This window comes from Lissotriton helveticus, chromosome 7 (assembly GCF_964261635.1).
Source record: "Lissotriton helveticus chromosome 7, aLisHel1.1, whole genome shotgun sequence".
Taxonomy (NCBI): domain Eukaryota; kingdom Metazoa; phylum Chordata; class Amphibia; order Caudata; family Salamandridae; genus Lissotriton; species Lissotriton helveticus.
Genome location: NC_136068.1, coordinates 1065238942 through 1065260529, shown reverse-complemented (window position 1 = coordinate 1065260529; position 21588 = coordinate 1065238942). Strand labels below are relative to the sequence as shown.

The window sequence follows — 21588 nt, the reverse complement described above, 5'->3', positions numbered from 1 at the left end:
AGCCCTTCCAGCTGTGTGAGGCGATAGATTACAAGATTGAAAGCAGCGCTGCGCCCCTGGCTCCTCATCACGGCGCACCGGGGTGCCGCGGCGCACACTTTGGGAACCACTGGACTAGGGTGAACGACCTTCACCCCACATCCATAAAACCGCATGCTGTCACAACGCATACCATTACCCCGCAAGTCATTACAACGACTTGCGGAGGGGGAGAAGGAGTTGGATTAAAAATCCAACACCTTCCCTACAGTCCGCACAGACTGGAGTTGGAATAGTACATTTTACTATTCCAACATCCAGCGCACCTCCTCCGCAAGTCGTCATAACGACTTGCAGGGAAATGGTATGCGTTGTCACAACGCGGTCATTGTTACCACCGCGTTGTGACAGCATGCGGGGTAATAGTATGCGGAGTGAAGAGACATATTCCTGCACGAGGTATGTTATGCCATCTACAAAGAGATGACAGACTACTCAGGGATCTTTAAAATAACATGTTTAGAAAAATATAATTAAATCTCCAAATGCAGCTCAGATTGTCTTTAAAAAGCAATTTTTCTCTGATGCAGTTTGTTATGATTCCACTTGTGTTTGAGGCCGCGTGCCTCCGTGGAATCTTACTGTATGAGTGTTCTACGGTGACACGGTGTTCCTCGCGAGCAAGTCAGTTTGGCAGTAGCTGCTGGCTGAGTCGCAAGGGGCGCTGCGACGCTATGTGCTTGTGAGGAATAAACCAACCTGGACCGCTACCTGCCTTCTTGTCATCTTTAATTACTACACAGTTGCTTATGTTGATTAGGGAAATCGTTTAAGATGTCCAAGATGATTTATCAGTTGCTATAATGTCAAATTACCATTGAAATCAAATATGCATAAATAATGTGCATAGTGTCTCAAAACCTAAAACACTATGTTGTGGTGTGTGTTGTAAATCCCTTTTGTCTTGTTGCACTGCACATCCCATGCACAGTATCACTGCTGACACGATGTTTCAGAGCTCTTGAGTTTCCTGGAGTCCATGTGTGAGTAGGTCATCCAGCCTAGGTTTTCTCATTGAATTGTGCAATTTGCAGCCTTGGTTTTATACCCTGATAAAAAAATACTTCAAAAACGGAGGGATTCGGAATGCAAAAAAAAAAAAAAAAAAAAAAAAAAAAAAAAGGTGGACTGGATGAGCTACTGCCACATGGCCTGGGGAGGATTGAGTGCACAGCCTTTTTTAGGTCTAATGTGGAGGTGTGTGAATAAAAAATACATTGCAGTTTAAGCCAAGAAGATGCTGAACTGAAAGCAAACAGGAGACTTAACAAAACAAGCATTTACAATGCAATAGGTCTCGCAATTACATTATTTTGAGCTATTTAAATGACATTGGGTTTTTTAGGCTAAGATTGTGGTGGAGATCCTTTTTTAGGTCTCGCCTACTCCATTCCGCAAGAATGAGTATGCGAGTCTAATGCAGCTAAACCACTACTTTAAACCCAAGGCTCTCAAAAGGCTCCCAAAAAGTGGATTTCGAGAAGTGCACGTCCTCGTGCCCGAGCTTGCCTGAGCCTTCTGCCTATCAGCCTCCCTCCCACCTCCCCCCTAATTGCTTTAACTTTCACGGCCTCGAGGCCGTGAGCTACTTGAAAGAGATCCGCTCCGCAGCTAATCCGACATCAGCATCTCTCCCCCTCCCACCTCCCACGGCCGTCCTTTCTGCCCGCCTCGCACACCACATACGAGCTTGCCCCACCACATAATGTGCACCGTGGTTATTTTTTGACAGTGTGCGATGCTTTGCACAATATTCCAGTGCATGTTTCTGTTTGTTTTAGCTCGCCAAAGCGCACGTTTTCTTCATCTGCCTACCTAGTAATGCTTCTCTTCCTCCCAGCCTTGTCTCGCCCGTGTGGCTCTCCCCTGCGCCCTTCCATGATGCGCTCTTCCTAGTGTGCTCCCCCAACCCATGCTGCTTTCATGTCTGCGTCCTTCTCAAGCTCCACCTTGCTATTGCATGTTTGCTCTCCCTGCACCATCTATATTGTTCTCTAGCTTCTGGTACCCATTTACTTCTGCCCTCCAATATTGCTTCAGCCACTCTCAGGCTCACCTCTTGCTCCCCCTCTCACAATGCGCGTGCACTCCCCCCACCCCTCCCATTTGTTCTCTATTCTTGTATTTGTTCACGGCCGCCAGGCCGCGACACCACATCAAAGGGCTTCTCCCAGCGTGCGCTCTGCGGCTTCTCCTCCCCTAATTATTCGTGGCCGGCAGGCCGTGCTCTGCGGCTTCTCCTCCCAAAATTATTCATGGCCGGCCCCTTTGTTTCCCGACCGCCCCCCACTTCCCATGCATGTCTTGTTTGACGAAATGTTACTCAATGATCTTGCTTTAAACAAGAATACCCTTAAGACTTTCTAAACAGGCTTATTCTGCTGCTAAGTGCTGTTAGTTTAACTCGCACGAAGTCACATTACGTAAAGAGAAAGGCTATATCCAAGTGAGTGCTTTACCCATCACCCACTGAAACTGCTGACCTGTTGCTCCGGTATGTACACAAGAGTGGCATACGCTACGCACTACGATCGCTGCATTGTATGCGGCCATATTGCTTGTGGTGTTCACTTCTGCTAGCACTCCGTACGGTCACCAAGCTAGCTCTCAGGGAGTCTCTCGTGTGCTTTACCCTGCAGTTTATCGATGTAAACATCCCACGCATTCCGCTGGGGCGCCACCCCCTGCTGCACAGACAGTGGTCTCTACGTTACCGTTTTGACAGCCGCCCTCTCAGCCAGAGTCCTAATGTCGGGGCGGGAGTGGACTTCCGGGGTATATCTTCACAGCGCTTCAATGGTGCAAACCCTAGTTTCTCTTGTGCAGCAATGTGCCAGAAGCGCGTCCCTGCCTCGTCTTCCCAGCGCACACACCTACTCACGCCACTGAGCATCAGCGATGGGTGGTAATACGACCCAAAGGTGAGCCGAGGAAATTGCCAGTGCCCACCACACCCAGCGATCGTAGTGCGTAGATCGTAATGGCTTTTGGTAACACAAAGGCACCCGAGTGACTTACGACACACTTAATATGGGCAACAGCAAATATATGCAAACAATACATTCTGCAGGACCGCTGCTGCCCACCGCAACACATGCATTGATGTCAAGAAATGGAAAAAACACTGGTAAATGTAAGCATAATTGTATAATAGCTTTACTGTCTTTTTGGATTTTTAAATTACCTTACAATTGTGGCATTGGCAAATCGATTTTGGTGCATCCTACCACTGCCTGCCACTGTTATCATAGCATACCGATCATTAAAAATGCTGACTCTCAAAGGCCCCGATCTTGAACATCGGGTGAAAGTAGCTTGTATATATAGTCATCTTGTGCTCTCGTTATTCCTCATTACAGAAAACAAAAGAATGCTAGCTAATGGGACAGCAATTTACCATTTTTTACGGGTTTCCTATTCTAGTTTGCTTTTGTAGCTGAAGACTTGGATAGATATCTTGTACACTATGATACGCAAGACCCACAGCACTCACAGTGATTACACCATTCTCGAGGTGCCTTCCACAGGAGAGTGCCATTTAAATAGGTGATAACACGCATCATTCCCTGTTTGTCTCCACATCCACTAGTTTGAACACATTTCCTCGGACCTTGCTATCAGACAGCCGTGTTGTGTTGACGTTAATATAGAACTCTGTGACTGCCTGTGCCTTGCATTAAATACATTAATTAATGCGATCAAAGGCATGCTTGTTGATATTAGATATGTGACACCCTGCGTTGTTCAATATCCGACATGTGATACAGTTGTTATACAGAAAGGCGTTCTGCCTTGGAGCTGCTTACTTCTGAAAGCTAAAACGTCTTTATAAACACACACACAACCACACACCCAACCACACACAGACACAACCACATACACAACCACACACACCCAACCACACACACCCAACCACACACACCCAACCACGCACACACAAGCACAAGCACGCACAACCACACGCACAACCACACGCACAACCACACGCACAACCACACGCACAACCACACACACAACCACACCGTCAGTGCACAGTTTCACCAGGCACAGACACCATCAGTCGTCAGTGCATGCTTTCACCGGGCTCAAACACCACCAGCTGTCAGTGCACACTTCCACCAGGCACACACCACCAGCCGTCAGTGCACGCTTTCACCAGGCACACACACCACCACCAGCCATCAGTGCACGCTTTCACCAGCCACACACCACCAGCCATCAGTGCACGCTTTCAGCAGCCACACACACACCACCAGCCATCAGTGCATGCTTTCACCAGGCACACACACCACCAGCCATCAGTGCACGCTTTCACCAGCCACACACATACCACCAGCCATCAGTGCACGCCTTCGCCGGGCACAAACACCACCAGCTTTCAGTGCACACTTCCACCAGGCACACACCACCAGACGTCAGTGCACACTTTCACCAGGCACACACACACCACCAGCCATTAGTACACGCTTTCAACAGTCACACACACACCACCAGCCGTCGGTGCACGCTTTCACCAGGCACACACCACCAGCGTCAGTGCACGCTTTCACCAGGCACACACACCACCAGCCATCAGTGCACACTTCCACCAGGCACACACACACCACCAGCCGTCAGTGCACACTTCCACCAGGCACACACACCACCAGCCGGCAGTGCACACTTCCACCACAGCACCACTCAGCACCACCACAGCACCACTCAGCACCACTACAGCATCACTCAGGGGCACCACAACATCACTATGCGCTAAAACAGCATCACTGAACGCCAAAGCATCACTTGTCCCCAAAACAACATAACTCAGCGCCACCACAGCATCAATCTGTGCAACCATTCAACAACAACTGGTTCAAATATTTTCTGTCAATGTTTCAAGCTTTATTACAAATGTCATAAAAAGATGTTAAATGTTTTCACTTCTGTTCTTGTTAAAACATTGTGATTTGTCAGATCAATACATGTAAGACAGGGGAAAACTAAACATGTACCTTTACTAATGCTATAGATGTAACATTTGCTAACTTTATAACTATTGGCATTTCTGATAACAAAATGAATACTTTTATATTTTGAAAAACAAACAAAATTAAAAAATGTTTACATTTTACACACCAAAAGCTCAAACTTTTCTATTGCGAGACCTATTGCATTGCAAATGCTTGTTGTTATCATGAATCATTAAGCGACAGAAGGTGGGAGGAAAATGTTATTTAAACCCCTGATTGAAAAATATGTCAGTGGAGTCCAAGGCGAGTCTGAAGCAACGCAGCATGGCATCAAAGGGAAGAAGTAAACTTCATGAATTTGAGGAGGTCGATATACTACTCTCTTTGGGAGACGATAGCCAACCATGATGGATGAAAAGACCTTTGTTTGATGGGCTGATCATGAACCTAACAGCTGACAAGTAATGAAATTATTGGGTGCTGTACTTTCAAGGCAGCTCTGTAACCAGGCATATCAATCAATGATTTGTGATGTGGAGAAAATGAGGTAACCAGCACGTCTACGGTGTACATGATGTAATGTGTTATAATTGTAAATAATAAAAAATGTTCTGGAAAAAGCCCAACTGCCAGTCTCATTAACAAGACCCAAGACTATGTCACACATAGAGACTGTACAGTGCACACACTCCTTCTCTTACTAACTGCACTCAGTGTTCACAGCGGGTATTCACAGTCAATCGTCATTTGTATACAAGATGTGCGCACAATTCAGTACAATAGTCAACACCACAATACAGGGTGGTAAATGTATTCTCTTCTTGTAGCATTTAGGATTTAATATTTATGTATGTATATATTTATGTTTATTACATTTTTAGGCACTTTATCCCTCAGATATCCCAAAATGTATGACGCTAAACATGATATCAGAAATGTGGTTAGGACAACTTATTTAGGTTCTGTTGTACCCAGATATCAGCATTTCTGGACTTCGAGTTAACTTTTTTGCATATATTTGTACACACACACATATATATATATATATATATATATATATATATATACACACATATATCATGCACGTAGAGACAGATGCATCAGTTAAGTTCACTTGTCAGAGGTTACATACCAGACAATGGGGAAGAATCATAGCGTACTACTTCATAAAGAGTTGCTATTGCAGTGCTGGAACCTGCACCCTCAGTGCTGAAAGAAAAAGAAAAAAGACCACCTTAGACTAAAAAACAAATGAATATAAGTACACAGATGATAAAAGAAATACACTCAGCAATCAGACCAGACATAAAAATACACATTAAGAAAGAATAAACCCCACACATCAATTAAAGGCACAAAAAGAAAACACTTGCAGACAAGTAGAAGGCAAACACACAGACAAATATACTAGGGCTCGCTCTAAAACTAGCAGAGCAACCACAACATCCAAAAGAGACCGCAGCTAACAGAACACAGTTCTATACATGAAACAAAAAATGTACTAATTCTGGGCGGTGAACTTTACTCCGCTCGCGGAGTTTTTCGGACTCTGCTTTACGCAGAGCTTGCTGAGTTCCAGAAAACTCCACTCCGCATAGCGGAGTATTTTTCCTCACTCGTGCTAGTCAACATCAAGTTGGCAGGCCGAGCGAGGAAAATCCACCAACTTGCAAGTTTTTTTACTCATTCGTGATCTTCAACTTCAAGTTGACAAGCGCGTGCATGGAAAATTAACCTCCCAGCGAGATTTCTCAACGCGGGCGGTCGGATTTCTCATTGCGAGTGGTCGCATATGCTCGCGACCGCTCGCGTTGAGAAACCGTCCGTTCTCGTTGAGAAAGTTGCCGCTCAAGTAAAAAATCTACTCAAGTGGCAAATAGGAAGCAGCCCCCACTTGCGATGTGCATGGTGCCGTTCGCGATGACTGCACAGTGCGGACAAACACCCAGTGTGGAAAATCACGGAGAATGGCATTCATCCAACGCACTCCACTGCCTGCGGAGCTCTGCGTATCGCGGCTGAGGTTTTTTTGCACTTTGCGGCGTTCCTTGTACTCCGCCCAGGATGACAATTTAACCATAATCTTTACTTAAGAGGTCAAATCCAATCTTTGATTAGTTATGTTCTATGCGCACGTTGTATAGTCTCACTCTGCGCTCGCATCCTCTTAACACTCTCCCCTGATGATTGTTTTTATTCCTGAGAGAGTGAGTCTGTAATGTTGATGGGGTCTTCCCACAGGCAGGCTACCCACTGAGGCAGACTTGGGCCAAAATGTTCAGTTCCTCCACGGCCACCTGACCCAGAGCTTTAAAAAAAATTATAGGATGATTATGTTCAGTATTAAACTTGCAACTCAAGATTAATGCGTTCGCTGAGCGGCTCAACAAAACTGTGATATTTATTCTATGCATATTAGTGGAGGAGGAGTCAAGTAGTGGGAGAGATATTGCTCACGTTTACTATTAGTCTTCAAATGTAATGTGCTCAGTTCCTTTGAGATCCTCCATGGAACATGTTGCCAGCAATGCAATTCCAGCACCAATGAACTGTTAGTAATGTCCTGGAAATCAAATCAGGCAAATGCCATTCAATTGAATATCTCTTCTCTGTGAGAACCAAGCAAATTTGCAATGTTTGACAGAAACTTGGGTTGTGTGTCCTTTGGTTGGTCTCAGACTGAAAGGCAGGTTGCATGGGCTGGCCGTTACAAATGCTTCAGCAATGTAAGCTAGATGTTTTAAGTTGCCGACCGCACAGTGTTCATCCAGCATGTTTGTCAATAGGACAAAGTCCAATACAACCAATTGGATATGATGTTCTATCATTTTAGACCAGCCCTTAAAATGAATGTTAAGGAAGGGACAATCTGTTGGCTTGATTATACCCAGCTTATTTCCATATTAAAGATTGCGCAGATCAATTAAATGCAGCCCTCGGAATTGCCTCAAACAATTTAGGCAAATCCTGCGAGCTTTCAGTTGTAACAGCAGCCTTCAAGGCAGAGCAAGCAAGTGTACTTCTGATGTGTGCCCTGTGATGTATCCTCAAATTCCTTCTAGCCATATCGGATTCCAAACAGTACAAAGGCAGTGCTGCTCAAGAAAGTGAGAAGTTATAGGCCTTGGAGATCACTAAGCCCTCAAATACGTCTTTGACAAGTTTAGTTAGAAGAATATAACAAGCATTGGCATAGCCAATAGGTCTCGCCTTTGGGACCTTATCCAGCACAATATCCTTGGTGCAGCAACATCAAGTGCTGCATGGCTAAACACTTATAAGGTACCAAAGGCGAGACCTATTAGCTATGCCAATGCTTGTTTTGAGTGAGTGGCTTGTGTAGATATGCCACTGTGAGGTAGAGATGCTGCTAGTACTTTAACAGGAGCCCCTGTGACATTGTGCCTCTTCAAAATGTATTTTGGGTCTGGTGTAGTACTTATAGCCCCTATTCCCGTCTTCTCGCACCCAACGCATCCTTATATGTCCCATGTACAGCCAGGGTTGACACTCCTATTACCCCTGCCTTCCAGTGACACTTTACCTGTCACAGGTGGTGGTGGACATGGTGGTGGTGGACGTGGTGGTGGTGGACGTGGTGGTGGTGGACGTGGTGGTGGTGGTGGACGTGGTGGTGGTGGTGGACGTGGTGGTGGTGGTGGACGTGGTGGTGGTGGTGGACGTGGTGGTGGACGTGGTGGTGGTGGTGGTGGTGGTGGTGGTGGTGGTGGTGGTGGACGTGGTGGTGGTGGTGGACGTGGTGGTGGTGGTGGACGTGGTGGTGGTGGTGGACGTGGTAGACATAGTGGTAGTGGACATGGTCGTGGTGGACATGGTGGTCGTGGTGGTGGACGTGGTGTGGTGGTGGACATGGTGTTGGTGAACATGGTGGTGGGACGTTGTGGTGGGACGTAGTGGTGGGACGTAGTGGACGGACGTGGTGGACAGACGTGGTGGACAGACGTGGTGGACAGACGTGGTGGACAGACGTGGTGGACAGACGTGGTGGACAGACGTGGTGGACAGACGTGGTGGACAGACGTGGTGGACAGACGTGGTGGACAGACGTGGTGGACAGACGTGGTGGACAGACGTGGTGGACAGACGTGGTGGACAGACGTGGTGGACAGACGTGGTGGACAGACGTGGTGGACAGACGTGGTGGACAGACGTGGTGGACAGACGTGGAAGTGGTGGACGTGGAGGTGGTGGACGTGGAGGTGGTGGGCGTGGGGGATGTGAACGTGGAGGTGAACGTGGAGGTGGACGTGGAGGTGGTGGAGGTGGAGGTGGTGGACGTGGTGGTGGTGGTGGACGTGGTGGTGGTGGTGGACGTGGTGGTGGTGGTGGTGGACGTGTTGGTGGTGGTGGTGGACGTGTTGGTGGTGGTGGTGGACGTGTTGGTGGTGGTGGTGGACGTGTTGGTGGTGGTGGTGGACGTGTTGGTGGTGGTGGTGGTGGACGTGTTGGTGGTGGTGGTGGTGGTGGACGTGTTGGTGGTGGACGTGTTGGTGGTGGACCGACGTGGTGGACGTGGAGGTGGTGGACGTGGGGGATGTGAACGTGGAGGTGGACGTGGAGGTGGAGGTGGTGGACGTGGTGGTGGAGGTGGTGGTGGTAGATGTGGTAGAGGTGGTGGTGGTGGACGTGTTGGTGGTGGTGGACGTGTTGGTGGTGGTGGACGTGTTGGTGGTGGTGGACGTGTTGGTGGTGGTGGACGTGTTGGTGGTGGTGGACGTGTTGGTGGTGGTGGACGTGTTGGTGGTGGTGGACGTGTTGGCGGTGGTGGACGTGTTGGTGGTGGTGGACGTGTTGGTGGTGGTGGACGTGTTGGTGGTGGTGGACGTGTTGGTGGTGGTGGACGTGTTGGTGGTGGTGGACGTGTTGGTGGAGGTGGTGGTGGTAGATGTGGTAGAGGTGGTGGTGGTGGACGTGTTGGTGGTGGACGTGTTGGTGGTGGACGTGGTGGTGGTGGACGTGGTGGTGGTGGACGTGGTGGTGGACGTGGTGGTGGACGTGGTGGTGGTAGATGTGGTAGAGGTGGTGGTGGTGGACGTGTTGGTGGTGGACGTGTTGGTGGTGGACGTGGTGGTGGTGGACGTGGTGGTGGTGGACGTGGTGGTGGACGTGGTGGTGGACGTGGTGGTGGTGGACGTGGTGGTGGTGGACGTGGTGGTGGTGGACGTGGTGGTGGTGGACGACGTGTTGGTGGTGGACGACGTGTTGGTGGTGGTGGACGTGTTGGTGGTGGTGGACGTGTTGGTGGTGGTGGACGTGTTGGTGGTGGTGGACGTGTTGGTGGTGGTGGACGTGTTGGTGGTGGTGGACGTGTTGGTGGTGGTGGACGTGTTGGTGGTGGTGGACGTGTTGGTGGTGGTGGACGTGTTGGTGGTGGTGGACGTGTTGGTGGTGGTGGACGTGTTGGTGGTGGTGGACGTGTTGGTGGTGGTGGACGTGTTGGTGGTGGTGGACGTGTTGGTGGTGGTGGACGTGTTGGTGGTGGTGGACGTGTTGGTGGTGGTGGACGTGTTGGTGGTGGTGGACGTGTTGGTGGTGGTGGACGTGTTGGTGGTGGTGGACGTGTTGGTGGTGGTGGACGTGTTGGTGGTGGACGTGGTGGTGGTGGACGTGGTGGTGGTGGACGTGGTGGTGGTGGACGTGGTGGTGGTGGACGTGGTGGTGGTGGACGTGGTGGTGGTGGACGTGGTGGTGGTGGACGTGGTGGTGGTGGACGTGGTGGTGGTGGTGGACGTGGTGGTGGTGGTGGACGTGGTGGTGGTGGTGGACGTGTTGGTGGTGGTGGACGTGTTGGTGGTGGTGGACGTGTTGGTGGTGGTGGACGTGTTGGTGGTGGTGGACGTGTTGGTGGTGGTGGACGTGTTGGTGGTGGTGGACGTGTTGGTGGTGGTGGACGTGTTGGTGGTGGTGGACGTGTTGGTGGTGGTGGACGTGTTGGTGGTGGTGGACGTGTTGGTGGTGGTGGACGTGTTGGTGGTGGTGGACGTGTTGGTGGTGGTGGACGTGTTGGTGGTGGTGGACGTGTTGGTGGTGGTGGACGTGTTGGTGGTGGTGGACGTGTTGGTGGTGGTGGACGTGTTGGTGGTGGTGGACGTGTTGGTGGTGGTGGACGTGTTGGTGGTGGTGGACGTGTTGGTGGTGGTGGACGTGTTGGTGGTGGTGGACGTGTTGGTGGTGGTGGACGTGTTGGTGGTGGTGGACGTGTTGGTGGTGGTGGACGTGTTGGTGGTGGTGGACGTGTTGGTGGTGGTGGACGTGTTGGTGGTGGACGTGTTGGTGGTGGACGTGTTGGTGGTGGACGTGTTGGTGGTGGACGTGGTGGTGGTGGACGTGTTGGTGGTGGACGTGTTGGTGGTGGACGTGGTGGTGGTGGACGTGGTGGTGGTGGACGTGGTGGTGGTGGACGTGGTGGTGGTGGACGTGGTGGTGGTGGACGTGGTGGTGGTGGACGTGGTGGTGGTGGACGTGGTGGTGGTGGACGTGGGGGTGGTGGACGTGGGGGTGGTGGACGTGGGGGTGGTGGACGTGGGGGTGGTGGACGTGGTGGTGGTGGTGGACGTGGTGGTGGTGGTGGACGTGGTGGTGGTGGTGGACGTGGTGGTGGTGGTGGACGTGGTGGTGGTGGACGTGGTGGTGGTGTTGGACGTGGTGGTGGTGGACGTGGTGGTGGTGGACGTGGTGGATGTGGACGTGGTGGACGTGGTGGATGTGGACGTGGTGGACGTGGTGGATGTGGACGTGGTGGACGTGGTGGATGTGGACGTGGTGGTGGATGTGGACGTGGTGGTGGATGTGGACGTGGTGGTGGATGTGGACGTGGTGGTGGATGTGGTGGTGGTGGTGGATGCAGTGGTGGACATGGTGGTGGTGGATGTGGGGGTGGTGGTGGACGTGGAGGTGGTGGATGTGGACGTGGTGGTAGTGGTGGACGTGGTGGTAGATGCAGACGTGGTGGTAGATGCAGACGTGGTGGTAGATGCGGACGTGGTGGTAGATGCGGACGTGGTGGTAGATGTGGACGTGGTGGTAGATGTGGACGTGGTGGTAGATGTGGTGGTGGTGGTGGACGTGGTGGTGGTGGTGGACGTGGTGGTGGACGTGGTGGTGGTAGATGTGGTGGTGGACATGGTGGTTGTGGACATGTTGGAGGTGGGTGTGTTGGTGGTGGACGTGGTGGAGGGCGTGGTGGTGATAGACGTGGTGGTGGTGGTGATGGGCGTGGTCATGGTGGTGGACGTGGTGGCGGTGGTGATGGACGTGGTGGTGGAAGACGTGGTGGTGTTGAGTAAAAGTGCATGATGGAGCAAAGCCAGATGGCGACTGCGCGCGTACACGCGATCGTGAACACAAGCTTGAGGCAGCCTCTGGTAGCACTTTGAAAACTCCATTACTAAAAGTCGAGCCTAGCAAGCAGCGCATGCGCTGCTCTAGGCTCGACCTAAAAATGATAGGTGTAAAAAAATTCTGCCCTGCTCACACCCGATTGAACCTCATACCAAAAGTAACACCCAACATGTTGCCATCTTAATTTTGCCAATGGGCCCTACCTGAAGGCACAGAATGTGTGTTCCCCCATTTACAACCAAAGACGCTATCCTCCATCTTCCTACATAATGGAAGGTGAAGCCCTTTGAAATCCTAGGTACAATAAAGTGCTAACAAAAACTGAAGTTTCGTATTTTGATGATGTTTCAGTCTTCAGCTCAAAGCGTACTACCCACATGTAATCCCTTACTGTGCTGGGTTACCGTAACACGTTCTAGCTAGTGAAAGATGAAGTAATACTAAAGGTGGGTTTTTAGAGTAACATCTGCTATTACAATAGGCCCTTACTATAAGGAGATGACAACCACCATGGCGGAGGGTGTAATTAGTAAGAAAATAAAGACAGAAGTTTGGATTGATGTGTCAGGGCACCTTCCACTCTCTGAACGAGGCAATATGGGGAGTACCTACTTGTTAGTGCCATGCACTTACAGGAGATATTAATCCTAGAACCACCAGTCAGCATCTCAGCACTGGTGGCCTATTGTGTTAGGCAATAAGACATTACAAGCTTAGAAGCTGACTCCACAGAACACCCCTCAGATGATGGTCGGAGTGAAAAGCCCCATCTGCTGACTTCCACACAGCAACACTCCCGGGCCAGGAGGGATTTCTAATTCATGGCCAGACCTGGGAAAGGTCCAGATCTACGGTAGGCCTCAACCAGAGAGACAAGGACATAAAAATGGGCACAAGCCCCAACCCAGTCTATTCCCCAGGTCTTTTTACTCCCTGTACATCAACCGAGAAAGTGAGAAGAAACTCAACAGGGACAGGGTTCCCTGAACCGAGTTATGTGAACTTTGATCTGATAAACTTGCATTCCTTGGGAATAAGAAGATTGACAGTCACCCAAGGATCAGGAGGGCTTATAGTGCCATTGAAAAAGGGTGCATCCCCTCTTTTAAGAACCCATCTAGGTGAGAGGATGATTTCTCGCTCTTCTCCTTCGTAGACCTGGTGACTACTTTAGGACATAAGCCAGAAACTGAAAGTTGCATGGGGAGAACAGGACCACTTTGGTGCACCGATGGAATGAATGCCACTGCATCCCTTTTAAACTGAGAAGCCAAGATCCCACCAGCTTGCCTACTCTGTATGTTCTACCATAGAATTAGCCAAACATTCTTCTGCAGATCATCCAGAGATTGCAAGGTCTTTTGTTCAATTCAATTTTACTACTCTAGGTATGCATCAGTTGTTGTTTGTTACCTGGTTTTGGTTGTTAGAAGAAAACAACAAACATATAATATCTCTGAAGACTCCCCAGCTTTTGGGTGCAATAAAAAGTACAAATATGGTGCCTTATAGGTTACTGAAAGTAAAGCAAATGGCAGCCATGAGAGCTAGAGGAGTATAATATTGGGCGTAATCAATGCATGTTGTAGCTGCCTTCTCTAGGGGAGGCAGAGGTACGATCAATATGTGAACAGAAACAAATGCATGTTATTGTTCTCGATATATGGTATGCCATGGTACGATACAAGCACATATTTCTAATTGTCAACGAGAATGCGAATAAATTGAAATGAATGCCAATAAAAATATGTTTGGGAAAAAAAAAAGGTATGCATCAGTTGTGGAACCCCCCTTTCACTCATGAAAATGACAGGCCATCCCAGGCACATTGCTGCATTTACCATGAACATTATTGGACAATAGCCTTGCTTCAGTCTGCTCTGCTTCATTTTTCATTCCTCCTAGATCGCTGTCTGATGCTACGGTCCTGCAAAGTCTACTACTTCCATGCTGTGCTTGTCGGTCAGCCTTCATATATTTTGTTTGGACTCGAACAAGACCCCTCCACGCCATAGTCTATCAAGCAACTACTTCAAACCTCACCTTGTAAGCCTATCTCTAAGCGTCCAAGATACTATACTTTCCCCATGGGCCCCAACTTCAGACTGCAGAGGCGGTTTCATTGAACTGTCATGACAATATATACAGCTGCTGCCGTTTCTCTTGCTTTAACCTTTTGTTACTGCTCCGGTTATTGAATAAACGGGGTGTCTGTCCATACCTCATGGTTTACAGTGTGATAGGCTTGATTATGGTGTTGTGCATGGCTAGGAGTTAGTCCATTTACCATACTGCAGATGTTATACCAGCATCCGATCTCCCCTCCCTAGAGAGGCACAGGCCTTCCACGCAGATCAAATACCTGGATATCAAATTATGTACCGACTTCCCTGGCGAATATACTCACTCATCATTTTATATACCCAACTCAGGTTACTTACCCTCACTGGGTTAATTGGCACAAACTAGAAACTTCTAGTTGCCAACCCATTTTGCTAAAAGACACTTCTGGTGCTAACCCATTTTGCTGCCAACTACCAGACCCTGGATACATTTTTTTCGTGTCCATAGTGGTCCGGATGAGATTTCAAATCTGCTAAGCAAGGCAGGATAGAGCAACAATACCTCAGTATTTAAGAGAAGATATTGGAGTACAAAACCTGCTCTGAAAAGCTTCTGTATGTAGCCTAAGGAAGAAGGAAGTGCCACTCCGTGATGGCTATTGTGAGTGTGGAACTGATGATCAGGGGCCTGTTAACAACTTGCGATGCTTTTACAATTCTAATGCGAAGAAGAGCAATCCTCCTACGTTTGCTGACTTTTTTTTTTTTTATAACTTTATTTTTAGTTTTTGCATCAAAGTATAAACAGAGGTACATATCAGTATTGTCCAGCATATGTAGTGTCTCATTTCCGGTAGTCACAAAGAACAATTTCAGACATATTGAATCTCATTAGCATTGCACTTTCCCTACCAGAGGCCTGCAGATATTTCAAGACTTCACTGCAGAACACATCCAAGAGCCCCATGTCAGAGAAACATTCAGATCACAGTATGACGGTACCTCCACCATCATCGTGCATCAATCAGGAGAGCGCATATTACATCCATTAATGCATAGCATCATCCCCATGCTGTCCCATGCCATGAGCACCATAAATACAGGTTACATACATCTCTACAGAACCTCAACCTCTACGTCCCCATCGGTCTCTACGCTGCCCTGTTCTTCTGATCTAAATACTAGGTATGTCTGAAGGGGTCCCCAAATATCTTTGGGCCTACTCGCTGTAGGCAGTGTTTCTGCATGAACTGCATGTTGCTCCTGACAGTATGTTAAATCCGTGAGCCATTCCTTGAATTTCGGTGCTCTTCCCCCTCCCCCAGCGACAGGCTACCCTTCGCTTTGCCAGCAGTAGTGCGATGTCAAGTAGTTTCCTGGATTGCTTAGGTATCTGCATGGTATACCCTAATAGCGTGATGAGTGGATCCCTGTCAAACGTGTGGCCTAACATGGTTTGTAGTCCCTCGTGTACCTGCGTCCAATATTCCCATACAGCAGGGTATTTCCCACGCCAAATGCATAAACCCTGCTCCATCAGCCTTACATCGTGCACATTTGTCATCCGTCGCTAAGTGAAACCGGAGTTTCAGTGCTGGTGTATAGTAGAGTCGTTGTATAAACTTAAAGTGGATTACCTTTAGTCGGCAACTGGCCGCTATGTTGGCAGTTATACCACAACAATAACCCCATTGCTCCGCCGATATATCACAACCCATGTCCTCGCTCCATCGTCTGCGAGCAGTGCTATCAACGGGCTGACTTTGGGCTCGTATCCCCCCCATAGATACCGGAGACTGTATGCCTCCCATCTGTCGAGCTCAACATGCCATGCAGTGGGATGACGATCTCGGGTTCCCCTGGGTAATCTGGCAAGACCCTCTTAAGTCCCTGTGTCAGTCGAACATAGTAATAAATGTCTAGTGGCGTGGGCTGCAGTCCCTGGAACATCTGTTCCCTGCAGCGAATCTGCCCATTTAGGAACAGATCCCCCCATGTGGCAATCCCAAGGCGTCTACACATAACCTGAAATCCAGTTTCCTGTAGCAGTGCCATCTCTGGATGGTATTTCAGTGGCATATGTGGGGTGTATAAAAACTTGAGCTGTAGTTTTTTCGCTATCCTCCTCCAGGCATCTATCGTGCTTGTCACGGTGGTGAGCGGTGTCTCAACAGCCTCCACCGGGCCATGTATGAGGCCAGCCAAGGGCAGCGGTCGAGCCACCCAGTCTTCCACTGCCAGCTGTGGCATGCAACCCGTTGGCACCATCCAGTGATAGGCGTAGTGTGCCTGTGCCTGTGCGCTCATATAATATACCTCGAAGTCAGGCACATCAAATCCCCCTTCCTCGTATGGTTGAGTTATGACAATCCACTTTAAGCGCAGCTGTTTACCGCCCCAGAACAGTCGGAACAATTCTGAAAGCAGCGTCTTAAAGAAAAAAGTGCCTGGGTAATAAGGAACATTGAGGACAAGTTATAGGAAGCGAGGCAGTACTACCATCTTGATCGGGGATGCTCTGCCCGCCATGGAGAGTGGCAGGGATATCCAACGGGTAACATTATCCGCTAACTTGGTAATAGCCGTGCCATAGTTTAGTCTGAGCGTCTCCTCTCTATCCTTAGAGACCTGAATTCCCAGATAGCGGAGGTCCGTACTACACCACTCCAGCGGGTAGTCCAGCTGAAACTCTGTGACTGCAGCAGTGAGTGGAAAGAATTGTGACTTTCCCCAATTTATCTGTATGCCCGAGAGGCGGCCAAATACCAAGAATTCGCGCAGCACTGGATTCAGGTTTGTTTGGGGGTCTACGACATATAATGTCAGATCATCTGCATATAGCGAGATTCCTATTTGACGTTGAAAGCATTTGAACGCGCTGGCTTTGTGAAGCTGTCGTATACGACATGCTAGCGGCTCTATCGCGATAGCGAATATCAGGGGGGATAGTGGGCACCCCTGACGGGTACCCCTGGTAATTGACAGTGGTGTAGATAACTGCCCGTTGATAAGTGCTTTAGCAGTAGGGCGAGAATATAGCAATTGAATCCATGTAATAAATATTTTAGGAAACCCCATTCTATGCAATATGGAGAATAAGTACTGCCATTCAACCGAGTCAAATGCTTTAGTCGCATCTAAAAAGACTGCAGCCACCGGAAACTCTGGAGCTATTGTTTGGATCAATGAAAACAGGGTGCGCAAATTAGGATTTGTGGATCTTCCAGGAACAAACCCTGCCTGATCCGGAAGCACTATTTTTGTCATTAGAAGGGATAGGCGCGTGGCCAGCACTTTGGCCAAAATTTTAGCGTCGCAGTTAATTAGGGATAGCAGGCGATAGGAATCACCATCTGAGGGGTTCTTCCCGGGTTTAACCAGGGACGTGATGATCACTTCTTGCATCGAACCAGGTAACCTCCCTATCTCTAATGATTCCTCATAGACCTCCTTAAGTACAGGGGCCATTATACCGATGTATTGCTTATAGAATTCAGCAGGTAGGCCATCACTACCTGATGCCATTCCATTTTTTAGTGACATTATGGCGTCCCTAATCGCATCTAGCTCCGGAGGAGCACTAAGGAATGTCCTATGCAAGTCACTGAGCCAGCACAGTGCAATGTCATCTAAGAAGGGTCCAAACTCTTCTTCGTCTAGCCTCTGTGTCGAATATCGTGATACATAATGTGCCTTGAACACTTGTAATATGGCTCTTGTGTCGTGGCATAGTTTGCCTCCCTTCTCGATAATTTCCAGTATGTTGGTGCCAAATCGTGGGTTCCTAGTGAGTTCTGCCAGCGCCCGACCTGGCCTTTCACCCTCACAGTATCTCCTGGGATCCCAACGTTTACCTATAAATTTCGCCTCCCTTGCTGCCTCTTCTTCATACTTTGACAGTGTAGCCCTAAAATGTTTTTGAAGTCTCCCTCATCCCCTCTTGCCATCCGTAGCTCCAGCTGTTTCAACTCCTGCTCCAATTTGCGTATGGTGCCTTTTATGTCCCGTAGCACGCCGAAGCTTTTGGAAATGCAGTAGCCCCTAACCGTGACTTTGAAAGCTTCCCATATTACCTCTACGCTTTCCACCGACCCTTTATTACGAGGGAAGAACGCAGCAATCATGTCTCCTAGTTCGGTCTTGAAAACCTGATCTAGTAGCGCCGTGGGCTGTAGCCTCCACGGGGGCGGGGCGGTTCGTAGCCGGGCATTCGTATCTGCGCTAAAACCGGGCAATGATCTGAATATGTCCTAGCTAAATGGATAACCTTCCCCACACCAGTACTCAGTCCTCGGGACAGGAGACAATAATCAAGTCTGGCCCATGTATCAGCGTATGGCGTGAAGTGCGTCCCTTCTCTTTGCACAGGGTGTGAAAAACGGCAACTATCAATTAGCCCTCCCTCCTCTATTATGCCTTTTAGTACATCTCTCGCCTTGCGATTGTATTGCATACATCCATCAGCCCTATCTAGACCAGGCACCAGAGCTACGTTGAAATCTCCTCCCCATATAACGTGCATCGAGCCGATATTTATAACCTTCCCCCATAGTATTGTGAAGAACTCCGGTGTATCGACATTTGGTGCATAGCAATTGACAATGGTTACCGTGTCAGTCCCAATTCTGCCCCACACAATTACATATCTACCTTCTGTGTCCGTTATGTTTCCCAGCATAGTGAAGTGAATCGACTTCTTAATCAGCACAACCGTGCCTCTAGCATATGATAAGTAGGAAGAAAACACCCACATCTGTGCCCACCTGCTAGCAAAAGTATGACTCGGACATGGTGGCAGGTGCGTTTCCTGTAGCAACACTATGCTTGCCTGTTGTCGTTCCAGGTAGGCTAGGACATTCCTCCCTTTCCTAGCATCGTTGAGACCTCATATGTTCCAGGATATTACTGTCAAGTAAGGTGTCGTCCTATCCGCAGCCATTCCTGCCTACCTCTTCCCATAGCAATCCTGCAAAAGCGCCATGCTCTATCCTGTCATTGCATCTTTGTGTCTGGTTATGTACCTGATATGTTACCATTTCTCTGAACCTAGTAAACTTAAACTTCCCCATCCCTCCCCCCTCCCACTGACTCTCCCAACACGTGTCAGACATTCCCTTCCCTTCCCCCTCCCCCTCCTAGCATATACCAAAACCATTACATAAATGGGGTTTTCCCCATCGGGCGATTTCACCCAGGTGGCACACCATGTTCCTTACTGTGCTCCGAGTTCCGCGCAGTGTCCCAGAGCCAGCAAGGTTGTCCAACTAAGCTTCTTCGTACTTTAAATCCTACCCATAAGTATAGAAAACTGTCGTATCACATCTCCACCTCCCAACATACTGTTCCAGTCTGTTGTTTATGTTCGTCGGCAAACAATTGGCTCACTATGATAAGCATAACTGTACATTACAACTAAGCAGCTGTGCATCGTCCTCTCTGCGATCCTCTGCGCATGTATCTCGATCCATTCATCATGTCTCTGTTTATGCCATCTGCCTTTCCCAGCTTATTCTACATCCGAAAGCAGTGCTTCTTCCTGTGCATTTTGATCCTCAGATTCAGCTTTCCTGCGCTGCAGTGTCTTCAAAAAATTTTCCGCCGATTGTGGTGTCGCATGTATAGTTTGCCGACCTTGGTAAGTGATTCTCAACCGTGCTGGGTATAGCAGCGCATAGTCCACTTGCTCCTGTCTCAGCTTCTGTTTCACAGCGTTGTATTTTTTCCGTTCCTCCTGCACCTTTAATGTGAAGTCAGGGTATATGGTGAACGATATACCATCGAAATTAAGTTGTCGTTTCTCCCTTGCAACTTTTAGCACCACGTCCCTGTCACGATAGTTCAAAAGGCGCGCTATGATAGGCCGCGGAGGTGCTCCTGGCCGCTGTCTCGGCCCCAACGATCTGTGGGCCCTTTCCACTATGAATTGTTTGGATAGCGCCTCTTCCCCAGCCATTGCCGTTAGCATCTTTTCCACATATGGTTCCATTCGTCCAGTATTTGTACTTTCAGGCACTCTTAGTATACGTACATTATTTCTGCGACTGTGCGCTTCAATGTCCTCATTCTTCGCATCTATAATTTTCATTAGTTTATCCATTTGCGTCATTGCTGTTTTAAGTTGCGCAGTGACGTCCTCCGAATCTGATATGCGCTGTTCTGCTTCCTTGAGCCTTGTGTCATGACAATCGAGTTTATGCGCTATATTGTCCATGCGCATCGAGAGTGTATTGACTTTGTCGGCAATGGTGGCAAACCCCTGCCTCATTTCAGTAAGGATGGTAGCCAATTCATTGGAGGCCTTCGCTCTACCCTCGCCTGCCTTATCTGCCGCGCTATCCTCTTCGCCTCCAGGCACGTTCTTTGCAGGATTCTTTTTCGCCTCAAAAGTTAGGCGAGGTTGTCGGGCGTCTGGTCGTCCCATGGCCACTCTCTGCTCTCAGTGTTGTCCTGCTCGCACCTTAATCCGCCTCTGCCGCTGTGTAATCTGTGCAGCAGTTGCGTCGTCCCCGGCTTGTACCGCTGGGGCAGGGTATCCTCTCTCGCGAAACTCCGCTTCTCTTCAACAGCGCGTAGATCCCAATTTGCAAAGGATCAGCAACACAGCAGCTTTGCTATGTCATATATAGCAGGATTAGGGCTCTCCTCCTCTCGTATTTTCGCGCCTTTCTCAGACGTGCAGTAGGAGGCTAACGTGTATTCATACCCCAATAGTTCGCTTTAGTAGCTCACTACACTCTCAATGAAAACTGTCTGTGGTTCTCTGATGCTTTGTCTACTCCTCCGCCCTGTGGCCAGTGATCCCCGCTTCACCTGTTAGCTTAGTCCATGGGAACTTTAATGCAATTGTGCTCCAATTAGTCTGTGGGCAGTGAGGCAAGTCAGCATTCGCGCTCAGCCGCCCTGTTTGCTCGCCTTTTTATTTTACCGATGCAGGGCCGTTGCTGTGTGAGTATATCCCTGAAGTCCCTGGTCTCCAAGCGTGAGCCTGCTGTCCCCTCAGTGCAGCTCTTCGTATTGTGCCATTTGCCAGTAATTCAGGACTCGGTACATCCCCTCTCTGCCCTTATCTCGACTCGGATCTGTGCCAGGCGCTATCGCGTCAATTGTCTCCCAGGGCGTGTGGTACCGGTAGTCCATATAGTTCTGCTGTGTGCCGGGTCGCCTAGCTCTGCTGC

At 49.1% G+C, this 21588-nt stretch overlaps 1 protein-coding gene across 3 annotated transcripts in view; it reads right to left on the bottom strand.

Moving 5' to 3' along the window:
• Nucleotides 1–21588, bottom strand: part of ENGASE (endo-beta-N-acetylglucosaminidase) — a 225859-nt gene that overhangs the window by 172942 nt on the left and 31329 nt on the right. For 2 of the 3 annotated variants that reach the window (XM_078653980.1, XM_078653982.1), the window contains exon 2: nt 6121–6197. In XM_078653980.1, the coding sequence (XP_078510106.1) occupies nt 6121–6197 (77 nt within the window). Of the gene's footprint in view, nt 1–6120; nt 6229–21588 lie in introns of all 3 variants that reach the window. The other variant, XM_078653981.1, reaches the window with a different exon arrangement.